The sequence below is a fragment of the Synchiropus splendidus genome, chromosome 14 (genome assembly GCF_027744825.2).
Source record: "Synchiropus splendidus isolate RoL2022-P1 chromosome 14, RoL_Sspl_1.0, whole genome shotgun sequence".
In the NCBI taxonomy this organism is placed as follows: Eukaryota; Metazoa; Chordata; class Actinopteri; order Syngnathiformes; family Callionymidae; genus Synchiropus; species Synchiropus splendidus.
The window spans coordinates 22,496,313-22,510,473 of record NC_071347.1 but is presented as its reverse complement, the minus strand read 5'-3'; the positions used below and the strand labels follow the sequence as shown (position 1 = coordinate 22,510,473).

The following is a 14,161-nucleotide window of genomic DNA, read 5'->3' as shown; positions in this document are numbered from 1 at the left end:
TCTGCATTAAAGATTCATCCATTCGCTTTATTCTGGAGGCTTAGTATTCCAGATTTTGAGTCAGTATTTTAGCTGTGGGACATTATATATATAATATAAGTATTTCTGCCATGAAAAGAATGACTAAAATGTTTTGACTAAAACTCAACTGAAATTGTTTTCTTTTGACTCAAACTAGACTAAATTGTTGTGACGTTTGCTCGACTAAAACACGACTAACGACAACATTAACGCTAACAACAAAAATGATATGTGAATGAATGTGACTGAGACCAAGACTGAAGTCTGGCAAAAGACTAAGCCGAACGAAACTGAGAAACGGGCGACACAATGAAGACTGTTTGCGACACACCGTGGGGGTCGGACATGATCAGCAGAGGAACGTCGTGATGGCTCACGTTTCCTCGTCTGGTGTTACAGGTGTCGAGGATTACAGCGACGGTGAGTGGGATTCCTTCCTCTTTCCATAGACGTCACCAGCAGAAGCTCTGACTGAGCCCAGCAGCAGCTGCAGCTAATGATGATGCAATGTCGCGCAGTAATCCTGCGCCTTTATCCTCTTGATACGATTATGATGGTGATACCTTAATGATACGCCGGCGCTTGGCGGTGTAGAAATAGACTCTGCAGTGGCTCCATTGACTGAGGTCCTGGTGCAAGCGATGCTGTGGTGACGGCCTGTAACCGTGTTCTTCCTCTCACAGAGACTCCCACCGCTGAGACGCCCAAACCCGAGGACACCTTTGGGGTGAGTGGCTGAAGTATTCGGGGTGGTTACGGGAGATTTCCACCTGCGTCCTCCGCGCTCACCTCGCCCGCTGGACGTCCGGGGGAAATCTCATTATCTTGTCTTGTTCCGTGAGCGTCCGGGCGCCTCTCAAGTCAGCGGGCGGGTGCTGGTGTTGGATGCGCTTCAGATCAGAGACCACATGTTACCACGAGTAAACTACTTCATTCACATGTGTATTAGCAGCATATCAGCCAGTTACTGCTCATTTGAAAGTACTGATAAGCGTCTTGTCGAGCCTGACCATATTTCAGCCTAAAATGGCCGCTGAACACACTGTTATTACTGTTTATTAGCAGTAAATGTACACGTAATTAGCTTATTAATCGTTAATATTCGTTCCACACTCTTATGTGTTCTGTAAAAGTGATATTATACCTGTGTATTTCTGTATTTTCCCCAGCATTTTTTTTCTTTTTTATCTCTTTTTTAATACTTTTACAAATTATAATTATTTCATAGGAACTTTTTTTAGAAGTAGTACCACTGTATTTATGTATTATGTCATTAAGTCAAGCTTCAAATAATAAATCAATCATAAATATTCATGCTGCACTGACACTTCAACAATATGTGAATAATGAAATTTAAAACAGAATATTTGTTATCCAACAATGAATGATGGATATGTTTCTAACTGGAGATGAAAGCTCAACGTGTTCTCACATAAAAACACGTGCATTTCCGTCACGTGTGTTTACTGCCAGGATCCGAGTGGATTTTGGTGAAAAGTGGGTTGTTTCGATGCTTGAAGTCGGCGGAGGAAGTTTTCGGTGCATCCCTAGTGGCAGTACTAGAAAGTGCAAGAGCAGAAGTATTGATGTAGTAGCAGCGTTAGCATCAGCTGTAGAAAAAGGGGCGCATGAGTGGTCGTGCTCGTCGCAGCATTCGTGTTGTACAGGTTCAAGTTGTAGGCCAAGTAGAGAAAGAAGTATGAGCAGCAGCAGTTGCAGTATCATCAGTTGTAGTATCAGTAAGCAATGTAGTAGCGGGGGAGTGGTTAGCCAAAGGTGTTGCTTCACTGAGCAGTTGAGCCTGAAATTTGAAGAATTCTTCAAGAACAATAGCAGCAAAGATGAGCGTCACATAGTACTTTGAACATGGAGGAGCAAGTAGCGCGTACTTTTGAGGCAGAGGTGCAAACGTAGTCAGTGACGTTGCCTGACCAGAATTTAAGTAGCGTTGGCGGCAGGACAGTCGCAGTAGCAGGAGTGGTGCCAGTAAAAGAGGAGTGGTGGAAGATTGGGTGAAAAGTAGCAGTGGGAGTGAAAAGTCCTCCTGGCTTGTGTTTCCAGGTCTCCATCGCGGTGGGACTGGCAGGATTCGCATGTGTGATGTTGATCGTTCTCTTCCTGCTCATCAACAAGTACGGACGACGCTCCAAGTTCGGCATCAAAGGTAGGATGCCCGGCAGCCTCTGGCTGGAAAGTGTCTCGCAAACTTCATTCCTGTGAGTCACCGCCAACCATATCAGAGTGTGTCATTTATGTCTGTGGTTTTTTTTTTTTCTCGCCGATGAGTCAGCAGTTTTTCGGGTTTGCCAGCCGCAGCTAAAGCGACGCGCTCGCCTGGGGAGGAATGTTTATGCTCGGTTTGCCGGAGCCCTAAAAACCTGCCGGTCCGCGGGGACGCCTCGCTGCTGTGCCGCCGCCGCCGCCGTCTTTAGCGCGTGCTAGCGTCTGTCCCGGCCGTCTCCGACGTCAAAAGAGAGACAAACCCCCCCGAAGTGCTCCCGCGACATGATCCACACATACACTAGTCACGCTGTCCCGGGGGCAGGAGCGTGTGAACCATCTGTTGATCTCACCCATCTGCTCATCAGTGTCGCCCTGCAGCGCCGCGCAGCCTCGCGCAGGAGCAGAGATGAAGGCCGTCGATATGGACGTGATGCTTTTTAAAGAAGAAGACGCACAGTAACAGACTGATGATTCCATTAAGTCTCCATAAATCCCCCGCTCACACGTGCCTCTGGCCGCGAGGGCAAGTGACATGGCTGTTTACTCCTCATTTCTGTGGCGCTCCCCTTCTGCCGCCGCGGCCAGCGCTCCGTCAGCGTCCGCCGGAAGTGTGCGGCCCTGGTGGACCGTTTGCATGGCGTTTGCTGGTGTCTGTGTCAGTGCTGCAGGAGCGAGTGATGCGTGACGGCTGCGGGTGTCGGCGGCTCTCGGGACGGACGTGTCGGGCCGTTTTCAGTTCACATGTTCATGGTGGCTCATAGCTCCGCGCTGAAAAGTTGGATTCAAACTGGAACTGTCAGTTGGAGTACGACCTCAGCGCACGGCTGTCACGGAGGTCAGAGGTCATCTGCAGCTTCAACAGCAGCGTCTGACGGGGGGAGTGCAGGGTTGGACTGAAGTGTTCTCCTCTTTCTCCTGCTGCTACTTCTAATAAAGCTCTTCTACTACTGCTAATACAGCTATTACAGTTGCTACTGCTACCACTACTACTTCCAGAACTGCCAGTACTACGGTCCTTCCAACTACCTCTGGTGCGTTCACTGGAACACTGCTCTTTGTGCTCCTCCTTCTTCTTCTTCTTCTTCTTCTTCTTCTTCTTCTTCTTCTACCTATAATGGTACTATGGCAGTGACATCTACTGCTACTTCACTTCCATTGTTACTACTGCTTCTACCCCTGCTCTTACTATTACTCCTGTTATCTCTCCTCTGAGTCTACTGCTGCACTTCTACTGCTAGTACTCCAACATCTAGCACTGATTCTGCATTCGACTAGTCCCACCTTCTGCTACCAGTACGTGTTCTACTACTAGCTCTATATCCACTACTGACATCTACCATCACTAGTACTATGATGTAGATATTACGGCTGATAGTATTGCTATAGCTGGTGCTTGGCGATTTCAGTCCGATGGCTCAAGTCAAATGAGGAGTTTGTGAGATGAAAGTACCTTAAAGTAACGTGATTTTAGTCGTAGTATTACGGTTTGAATCCATCTTGCCTGATGTTTGGGTCGATACCTCAGCGATGAAGAGACGGAAGTGTCTTCATTACACACTGCTGCTACTGTGCGACTTCTGCTGATAGTGTTGCAGGTGGTACTTTTACCATGATAGTATTGCTACTGCTGGTGCTTGGCGAGTTCAGTCCGACGACTCGTGATGTTAGCAGTACAATAGATTACTGCCACTATTTCAAATGTGACTACAGTAACTTCTGCTCACCTGAGATCATTTTTTGAAGTTGTTTTGAACCGTGATATAAAGAAAACACTGTAATATAGTCATGCGACAGTCAAAGGAGGAGTTTGTGAGATTAAAGTAAGGTAACTTTAGTCGTAGTTTGAATCCATCTTGCCTGATGTTTGGGTCGATACCTCAGCGATGAAGAGACGGAAGTGTCTTCATTACCAAGCAGTAACTGTAAAATAGCTGAGTCATGCTGACCCTGATATTGTGGACTCAGATCAGGTGAAAGCCCTGAAACAGCCTGTTCAACAGCCGGGTCTGGGCTGGGGTTCACGCCAGGCCGCGGGATATTGAAACGCTCAGGTGTGAGGCGAGGTGAGCGGAACCGAGCGAGAGGAATGAAAGTGGCAGCCAGAGAGCGATGGTGATCGGGGAGCGAGGAGAGAGCCGCGGGACCGTGAATATGCTGGTTTCACCTGCCGCCGCTGTCGAGCTGGGGAGCTGGCAGGAACACCAGCAGCCGCCGAGAGAGGCATGACATCATTTAATACTGCCTTAAATGTTGCAGATTTTCCTCATATGCATCATCAAAAGAAAGACAGCGATGCCATGACAATGAACGATATCCAAAATATATAGTAGCAAGGACAAAATGAATCTAAAAAGATTGAACATAAGTACGTATATTAAAAAGTGTAAATATGCCATGAAATATCTTATTTTATATGCATTTAATTCGAATATAAATCATCATAAATATGGACCAGATGTTCAAGATCAAGACAATTTATTTCAAAATATATTTTCAATATTCCTTCCTATTTTGAGGAACAAGAAAAACACAAAAAATGGCCAATGAAAAGAGGAAAACTTTACTTTTTAAACATGCTATATTTACTGCCGAAGTGCTGCTGGTGGTGACTAAAAGAGAAAGAACAAAAAAAAAAAAACATAGCAGTGATAGTTTTAGTCTGCGTCAAAAGGGCCACGTGAACACAGGCCTCGGGCCGCATGTGGCCCCCGGGCCGCGCAGGTCTGCTCTCCATCCTCACGCCTCACCACCCTCAGATATATTCCAGGACAAGTCACTTCGTATCACGTGATCATGAAGTGAGCTGTGAGCGGCAGCAGAACCAGCCGTAGACTGAAGATGGCTACGAGCTCGTGGTTGTTGGGTGAGAGTCATCACAGCGTGGGTGGAGATGAGGCCTCTCTTGTTGCTGTGGTGAAGCTTCCTCGTGGGTCATCCACGCCTCACCTCGTATGTGACCGGGTCTGACTCTGTTGGTGGCCTGGTTGGCAAGCACCCAACAGGGACTGTGTCTGCTTCAGAATCGGAGCCTCACACTGACTTTTCTGGGTCCCGTCTTGGAAAGATGAGGCTCCCTCCCTTCCCCCCGGCATCACCTGTGTTGTGGAGATGCAGAGCACCCTACACGACTCGGAGGCTGTGCATTCCAACTCACAGCTCTCCTGAAGATGACTCATCCATCTTTGCGCCGGCTGATAACGGCGGGATGATTGTGACAAATGTTCCGCCTCTGAGCCTCACAGCATCAGCAGCGCTGCATCAGCCGCTGAAGGGAACAAGCTGCGCAGCAGAAAAGCCACACACGCAGGACGCTGTGGCGCCCGGCAGCTCGGACAATAAGAGGTGCTGCGTAAGGACGCGCGCTCCAGAGACAGCGAGAACTGCACTCGCTCCAACACCACTGCGTCTCTAGCTCAGCACCCTCACTGATGTACCACCATCTCCTCCGCTGCCCCACTTCCAGAACTTTGTTGGGCTTCCGCTTCTGTCGCGTTGTACGACTACCACTTCTGCTGATAGTGTTGCAGGTGGTACTTTTACCAGTGCTCCTACGACTGCTCTGCCTGAGTTATTGGTGCGTTCCAATACCTCGTAAGTCGGAACCCGGTGCTGAGAATGCGGTCGCTGCCGAGTTCAGCGTGTTCCAGTTCACAAAGTCGGAAGTCCACCAGGCTAGCGATAGCCATTGTTAGCATATACACTATGGACATTTCAAATGACACAGCAGAAACATTTGTATAAAAATAACAAGTCAGAAGGTGGACATCCAAAATATTACAGGAACTCTGCTCACGCCTGACATTCTGGCAGCCATCTTGGATTGCGTACGACTTGGGTAATGCAACTGCCGGCGACGTCATCAGGTGTGTACCTGGTTGAGCCTCTCTTGTGAGGACCTTATGCCTTCGTGTGGACCATTTGGCTGGACCCCACAAGGTCAATTTAAGGGTGAAGACTTCATTATATCAAGGTTTCAGCTTGGTTCAGAGTCCTGGTTCAGGTGAGCCATGTGTTCATGGATCGGAGAGGCTGGGGAAAGGGCGATGGCCATGAAAGGTCCCCACACGGATAGCGATGAACATGCAACGTGTGTGCGTGTGTGTGTGTCAGGCCTGAGGAGATATATATTATTTAATAAAACAGTGGAGCAGATGGAACACAGTGACACCAGCTCTGGCACAGCTCCATCTCTCAGAGGTTTTTCTGTTTCTCCATTGTTTTCAGTTCCTCTCCTTTCCTTCAGGACACAGAATTCCCTCCTCAAGTGCTTAAATGACACAAGAAAACAAAATGCCAGCCTTTCATATGAGATTACTAGACCTGTAAATAAATATGTGACGTAGCAAAGAAACGTCGTGTAAATTCATGGGAATAAGTAACAAAAAAATAGAATAATAAATGAGAATCTCTGACCAAACTGGGAGGTGATTGATATTTAAAACAAAAATCTATGAAATAAAATGGGCACAAAAAGGATCCATGGATTTCTTTAAAGCCAGTGATGCGCCTTTGTCATATTTGAAAAATATTTTAAAAATATACTTAAAGAATATTCTTAAAATTGGTATATAAAGAAGGCGATAGAATTCTGGACATTGAAGCCATTCACTGAATTTGACTCATTTAATTTTGAAAAAAGAAAATGTAATAGAGCATAAAGAAAAGAACAATTATGGAAATGAATTATAAATAAATAATTTAATGTAGAGTGAAAGGAACCTGTGTAATATTACCCTGAAGTTAGAGTAAAGATTCATTTGATTTAAATGAAAGACACACACGCATATATTCCTATCCTTGTGAGGACATTGTGGGGACCTGTCATGGCCATCGCCCTTTCCCCAGCCTCGCCCCCCAAACACATGGCTCACCTGAACCAGGACTCTGAACCAGACTGTTCCCCGTCAGAATCACCCAGTTACTTGGACGTTTTAATCCTCAAACTGAGGCTTATCTTTGTGAGGGTGGTGTTTAGCCGAAATAGGTCCTCACAAAGTAGGCTAAACCAGTGCCCCCACTCACATGCAGATGCCATTTGAAGTGCGGTTCCTGTGGCGTCAGCAGGGACCCTGAGCCAATCAGACGGTGACTGAACAAATGTACAACTCTGAATTCACTTGTCTGAGGCGCCGCTCGCTGCTCAGATCCGTGTTTGAACGCAGCATCACAGAGCCCGAGCAGCGTCACGCACTTATCTGGTGCCACGTCCCCGCAGCAGCAGCGTTCATTTCCATTTAAATGGCCCATCAAACGCACACATCGTGGCGCGCCTTTCTTCTCTAATGCAGATTTAAATACTCTTTTGTTACACGGCGGCGGCGTCGTCGCCCCCTTTTACGCTGCGCTCACTTCAAGCTCCCCAGACGGCGGCGCTCATCGGCTCACGCTCTCTCACTGCCTACAGCGAGGCGATGGAGCTGTCATGTGGATGGGCTGGTGAGAGGCGCTCCAGACCGGGGTCCCGCAGGGAGCGTGGTCCTCTTTGATGGCAGCCGCCGGCTCGTAACTGGCCAGCCACGGCGCTGGACGTGGCCCGGGAAACATCTCCCGTCAACATGGCCGTCAAAACAAACATGTGTTTTATGAAAGTGAAGCCAGAATCAATAGGCAGCCACGCCAGCAGCTGCTTGCATGCAGTTGCAATGGAGCAGCCGGTGACTCGCCCACACCCTGCTCCTCAAACCTCTGCTGTGGTGCTGCTGCTAGCTTGGTGTTGGGTCTGGACTGGACACAAGAGTCGACCATTTGGAAGCCTTCTGTCGTCGTGTCTAAAGTGCTGTCACTAGTTTTGACTCCACTCTGTCATTCTTCATTCATTCACATTTTTTAACACATTGTTTGACACATATATTTATTTTTATACACTGTATATTATCTCTTTCATTTTCATTCATTTCCGACCCATTTTAACACATTCCCTCAATGTTTTATATGTTGTATTTCACCGCTTTAATGTGATTATTTTGGCCAGACTTGTTTCATAATTGGTCACAAGTTGCCTTGTCTCCTCGAGGATCATTCTTTCTTCTGCACAAATCAACACTTTACTTGAAAAAAGGACAAAATATCACTTCTTTTTTGAGTTAAAAAACAATATTTGAAATATATTGCCTTTATTTGAACGGTTTTATGAGACTCTTCAAACCTCATAGTGTTGGGTCTGAAGTTAGACATTTGGAATTCTTCTGTTTAAAATGCTTTCAAGCATGTGACTTGTTATTTTTGACTCCATCAATCTCTTTAATTCACAATGTATTTTTCTGTTTTGTTTTTCATTCTTTTTCCCTCATGTTAATGTATTTTCCCTCAATGTTTTAACTTTAATATTTCAGTATAAAACCTCTGCTTTAATTTGCCTTTAATGTTTCATAATTGATCACTAGTTATTTTGTCTCCTTTAAGATCATTGTTTGTTCTGCACAAATCAACAATGAACTTGAAAAAGGAACAAATATAACTACTTTTTTAGTTAAACAAACCATATTTGAAAACACCGACTTTGCTTCCTTGACAATATATTGCCTTTATTTGAACGATTTTACGAGACTCATTGCCTGGTTCTTCTGAGTCACTTCTGCTCTGAGAAATGTGGATGAGATTTTCTGCTGTAAAAGTACATTGAAATGAGGGTCGTGTCTGACTGGTAGTGCAGTAGGAGGCGCTCTTGCTGGAGTAAACAAGTGCAGTGGGTAAACAAGCGACTGACAGGTGACGCCCCAAACAGCCACTGAGGAAGGTGGATGGAGCCGCGACGGCTTTGATCAGTCTTGGCGTCTGGTGTGTGTGTGTGTGTGCGTGCACATTCTGCCCTTTTGTTGGCTCCAGCTGATTCTGTTGGCTTCTCTTTCCATCCCTTAAAAAGGCTTGACATTTAGAAGTATTTTTGTAAATGTTGGGAGCACACCTGCAGCTTCCTGCCTGGAAAAGTCCAAAAATGTCGCAGTGAAGACCAACTTTTAATCACTTTCTCTGGAAACGGTGGGAGGCCGTAATCACGTCGGCGCCCGGCGTTAAAAAGCTTCTAAAGCCTCTAAAAAAGTGGGTTTGCCGCTGTAATGGAGCACAAATCTGCCGGAGAAAGTGCTCCTGCTGAGGCGCCGTGCTTTTCTTAGAAACACAAATCCACCTCAGCGGCAGCAGTGGAGATGTTTGAGAGAGTCACACGTCTTCATCTGGTTCCTCAGGCTGTGTTGCGGCGAGACTGAGACTCGGGAGATGCTGCACTGACCCACATCGCTTCTGGTCTGGGGACTGGTTCGCTGGTGATTCCAGCACCGTGACCCCGCTGAGATAAATGTTTCAGAGTCTTCATCAGACATTCTCAACGCTCGGCTCTCATCATCCACCAGGAGGGGGAGAAGAGAAGGAGGAGAGGAAGTAGAGGAGAGAGAGGGAGGAGGGACTGCAGAGAGGTGAGCGAGAGAAGTGAAGTGAAGGAGAAAAGAAAGGGAAGGAAGTGATGAGGAGGAATAAGGGAGAAGAGAGAGAAGAGTGGAAAGGAAGTGATGAGGACAGGAGGAAGTGGAGGACAGAGAGGGAGGAGGGACTGTAGAGAGGTGAGCGAGAGAAGTGAAGTGAAGGAGAGAAGAAAGGGAAAGAAGTGATGAGGAGGAATAAGGGAGAAGAGAGAGAAGAGTGGAAAGGAAGTGATGAGGACAGGAGGAAGTGGAGGAGAGAGAGGGAGGAGGGACTGTAGAGAGGTGAAGTGAAGGAGAAAAGAAAGGGAAGGAAGTGATGAGGAGGAATAAGGGAGAAGAGAGAGAAGAGTGGAAAACAAGTGATGAGGACAGGAGGAAGTGGAGGAAAGAGAGGGAGGAGGGACTGTAGAGAGGTGAAGTGAAGGAGAAAAGAAAGGGAAGGAAGTGATGAGGAGGAGAGGAGGTGGAGGACAGAGAGGGAGGAGGGACTGTAGAGAGGTGAAGTGAAGGAGCAAAGAAAGGGAAGGAAGTGATGAGGAGGAATAAGGCAGAATAGACAGAAGAGTGGAAAGGAAGTGATGAGGAGGAGAGGAAGTGGAGGAGAGAGAGGGGGGAGGGACTGTAGAGAGGTGAAGTGAAGGAGTGATGAGATGTGCTAGTGAAGAGGAGAGTGGAGGAGGGAAGGAAGTAAGAAGAGAGGAGTGATAGAGAGAGTGAGGTTAGTGGGGGAAGGAAGCAAAATGAGGGAGGGAGGGAGAGAAGTGTAGGGAAGGAAGTAAAGGAGGTGAGGAATGTTAAGTTAAAGTTAAGTGGAGGAAAAAGGAAGGGAGGAAGTTAGGAATAAGCGAGAAAAGAAAAGAAAAGAATGTAGCGAATGAGGCAAGGGAGGAGGGGGAGGAGAGAAGAGAAGTGAGGAGGAGAGAACCGAAGTGAAAGAAGCAGAGCGGTGAGGTAGAGAAGAGAGAGATGAAAGTATTGATGGCCAGGAGCAGGAAAAAGAGAGAAGGAGGGGAGGAAACGAGTGAACAAGGGGAGAAGTGAAGTAGGTGGAAGTGGGCGGAGGGAAGTGAAGCAGGGCAGCAGTGAAAGTAAAAGAAAGATGGAGCAATGGCAGCGTAGTGAAGGACGAGTGTGAGAAGGAGTGAAGTGAAGGAGAGACGTGAGGATGTAAAGGAGGTGACGGAAGAAGATAAGAGAAGGAGAAGAGAAAGAAAAGGAAGGAGGTGATAAGTAGGAACAAGCCAGAGAAGAAAAGAGTGTAATGAAAGAGGCAAGTAGGCGGAGGAGAGAGGAGAAGTGAGGTGAAGATGTGAAGGAAGGGGAAGGGAGAGAAGTGAGTGAAAGAAATGATGGTGAGAAGCTGGAAAAGGAGAGAAGGGAGGGGAGGAACAAAGTGAAAAAGGAAGGGGAGAAGCCAAGGAGTAGGAGATATGTGAGGGATTAAAGGAGGGAAGGACGAGAGCGTCGTAACGGAAGAGTGACGAGAAGCAGAGATGTGATGGTAGGAGGTAAAGGAGACAGGTGGAAAAGAAGTGATGAGATGTGTTTGTGAAGAGGAGAATACGGCGATGGAGGAGAGAAGAAAGTGAGAGAGGAGGAGTGAGATCAGTGGGGAAGACAGGAAGCCAGTGTAGGGAGGGAAGTGTAGGAGCAGGTGGTGAAGGAAGAAGAAAAGAAAGGGAAGGAAGTGATGAGGAGGAATAAGCGAGGGAAGAGAAGAGTGTAATGAAGGAGGCGGTGGAGGAGAGAAGAGCGCTGAAGTGAGGGAGGGAGGAATGTGAGGTGAAGAAGTGAAGCGAAGGGAGGCCACTCCTTCTGTGGTGAGCGTGGGACCAGTCAGGGAACATCAGGGAAGTGAAAGCGGCGTTTCCCTTCTGCCTCTCCGATTCAATACGGAGTGATTCACAGAAGGAAGTCTGGCTCCGTCCCGAGTCCTCCGCCCCCCCACACCCCTCCCTCACCCACTGTCAGCGGGGATTTCATCTGGAGCGGCTGGAACCTGCCCCGGGGCGCATCATTAATTCATCACTCATTCGTTTGGTCCGTCTTTCTTCCGCCCATCCCCAAAATCTCAGCCTCTCCTCCTGACACCCTTCCTCCCTGTCGCCCTCCCGGTCGGCTGCTGACGGAGCAGGTGACGTGGTGAACTAGTGTGTGTGTGTCTGTCGGCATCACGTTCACATCTTCCCCTGCAGCGGAGCCCAGGAGCCACAGAGAGGCGACACGCCTTCTGTGCACAAAAATAAAAATAAAAATTAATTTTTTATAATTTAAATCCAGCCGAATTGAACCTGACGCTCCAAAATCTTGAAAAATGAATAAATAAAATCGGAAATGACGTCAGAAAAACATCTAACTAGTGAGAAAAAAGTGGAAATAACACCAACTAAAATAGTGCGAGTCATGCGTGTATACAGGAGAGTTATGAACGCGTCTAAATGGAAAAAGTGCATCTGAAAAGCCAACAGAATATGAGCAATAATAACTCATTAATAATAGAGATCTGAAACGATGTGAATATGTAATAAAAATGATCTGATATAGCAGAATAGGAACCAGTTCTTGAAGAAGCTTTGTACGAGCTCCGCCACTGGAGCTGCTGGAGTCCTGCTCTGTTTGGTGTCGAGTAACAGCGCGAGGTGTTCGGGGTCACCGCCGAGCGTGATGAAGTTTGGAAGCCGGCCAGATTGGAAAGGTCACCACGCATCGCGTCTCCGCCCGCCTCTAGAGGGAGCCGTCACTTGCATGTGCGGAGGAGGTTGACAGTTTGAGCCAGGCCTGCCACGTCCGGTCCCACGTCACCTGTGACCCGCGCTGAGACGCTCGCCGCCTGAGAAGCTTTCGCCTCATTGTTCCCAGCGTCTGACGGCAGCGGGCTCCAAAGCAGAACATTATGACCACCTGGCTGCAGCTCAGACGCGCCGGGCTTCTGAGCTCTACATGGCTGAGTTCAGGCCCCGGTGGATCAGACTTGTTTGTCTGCTGCAGCCTGCAGATGCTCAGCCGGAGGGAGAGCCAAGACATGCGCCACTCAAACTCCCCCTGAAGCTCCATGTTGGAGAGCCAGGCGAAGGCGGTTCCACGTGACCCCAAGCTTCCAGCACCTGAAGAGAAGCCTTTAAATGTGACAAGAATTAACTGAAAAATGACCCCCACATTTAAAAGCAACTGACGCAACTTGAAAGTGGAGCTCAAACACCAGACTAATATTTCTATTTAAGCAAAACTTATGGCGTTGCAGAAATCCGACGCTGTTTTCAAAAGAAATTAAAAATGTTTTCTAAAAAAGTCCACATTGTTGTGGGAAAAGTTGCCTGTAAAAACAGCAAAAAAAAAAAAAATCTATTAAATAAATTATTACAGTAAGTTATTAAATACAAGTAAATAAAAGGCAGAAAAGTGATAAATCCCAACCAGCTTTTGGTTTTTTAATAGATATGTTATAGATTATTGCCAGTAAAAACTCAAATCAAAAATATTACATCAATAAAGAATTAACCATAATAAATATATACAGTTATAATAAAAGTAATTATAATTCAAACGATTTATTAAAAAATAGAGTTTAAATATGAGTGAAACTGACCAGAAAAAAAAGTAAAATACATTAAAAGAAAAAAAAGATCTTTGACCTGAAGTTACAGAAAAGCTTCTTTCAAGTGCAGCAGGACCAGAGATGTTCTCCCAAATATGGTCCAACTCTACGCTGTGAGGCCCAGTAGGGGGAGACAAATGCTGTCCTGCTGGCCTCCACTGGCCCACGAGCCGTGCGTTTGTATTGAAGACTAAACTTTGACATGAAGTCAACAGTGTAACTAATAAAGTAAGGTTGAATCGATGCATGTGAATTTTAGCGTTAAGTAAAAAGAAACTCCAAGTTTTTTTTGTGTCCCCGGAGCAGCAGGGTGTATCAAGGTTCCGCGGGGTCAGCAGGGACCCAAACTCCGTGGCTCCCCGACACATCAGTCAGCCACAGCGCCGGTGTAATTGTTTCTTGTTTGTTGTTTACCGAGCCTGTCTGTGTGGCGCTGCTCGGCTGTCATCCTCGCTGACATCCTCCTCCTGCCCCTGCGCCTCCTGCCACCACAACCCCCCAACCCCCTCGTCCTTGCTCACCCACCCGCAAAGCCCCAAGTAGCAAACCAATTATGAGAGACAGAGAGACGCACGGAGGGGGGCCAGGAGGGGGGCAGGTGAGGGGCGGCGGGGGGGGAGGACAGGGAGCCGGTTCTCTAATGAAAAGCCTTTGCCTGTCTGGACCGTTTAGCTTCACGGAGCCGGGCAGCAGTGAGCAGGAGTGAGGTGAGAGGCGGAGTCTGGCGAGGAGCTGCTCACGCTGGGCTCCGACTCCGGGCATCAGGTGGCGCAGTCATTACAACCCTCCGCTTAGTTCCAGCGTGTAGCTGGCACCTGATCAAGTCACTCCCTCCGCCGTCGTTCTTCCAACAATGCTGATGTGCTCTTGAGCTCGGGGGACCAACATGGGCGAGAGCTCTCAC

At 47.5% G+C, this 14,161-nt stretch overlaps 1 protein-coding gene across 3 annotated transcripts in view; it reads left to right on the top strand.

Moving 5' to 3' along the window:
- Window positions 1-14,161, top strand: part of ntrk3a (neurotrophic tyrosine kinase, receptor, type 3a) — a 94,106-nt gene that overhangs the window by 59,940 nt on the left and 20,005 nt on the right. For 2 of the 3 annotated variants that reach the window (XM_053886321.1, XM_053886324.1), the window contains exons 10-12: window positions 421-441; window positions 705-748; window positions 2,083-2,185. In XM_053886321.1, coding sequence (XP_053742296.1) covers window positions 421-441; window positions 705-748; window positions 2,083-2,185 — 168 coding nt within the window. The remainder of the gene's footprint in view (window positions 1-420; window positions 442-704; window positions 749-2,082; window positions 2,186-14,161) is intronic. The other variant, XM_053886322.1, reaches the window with a different exon arrangement.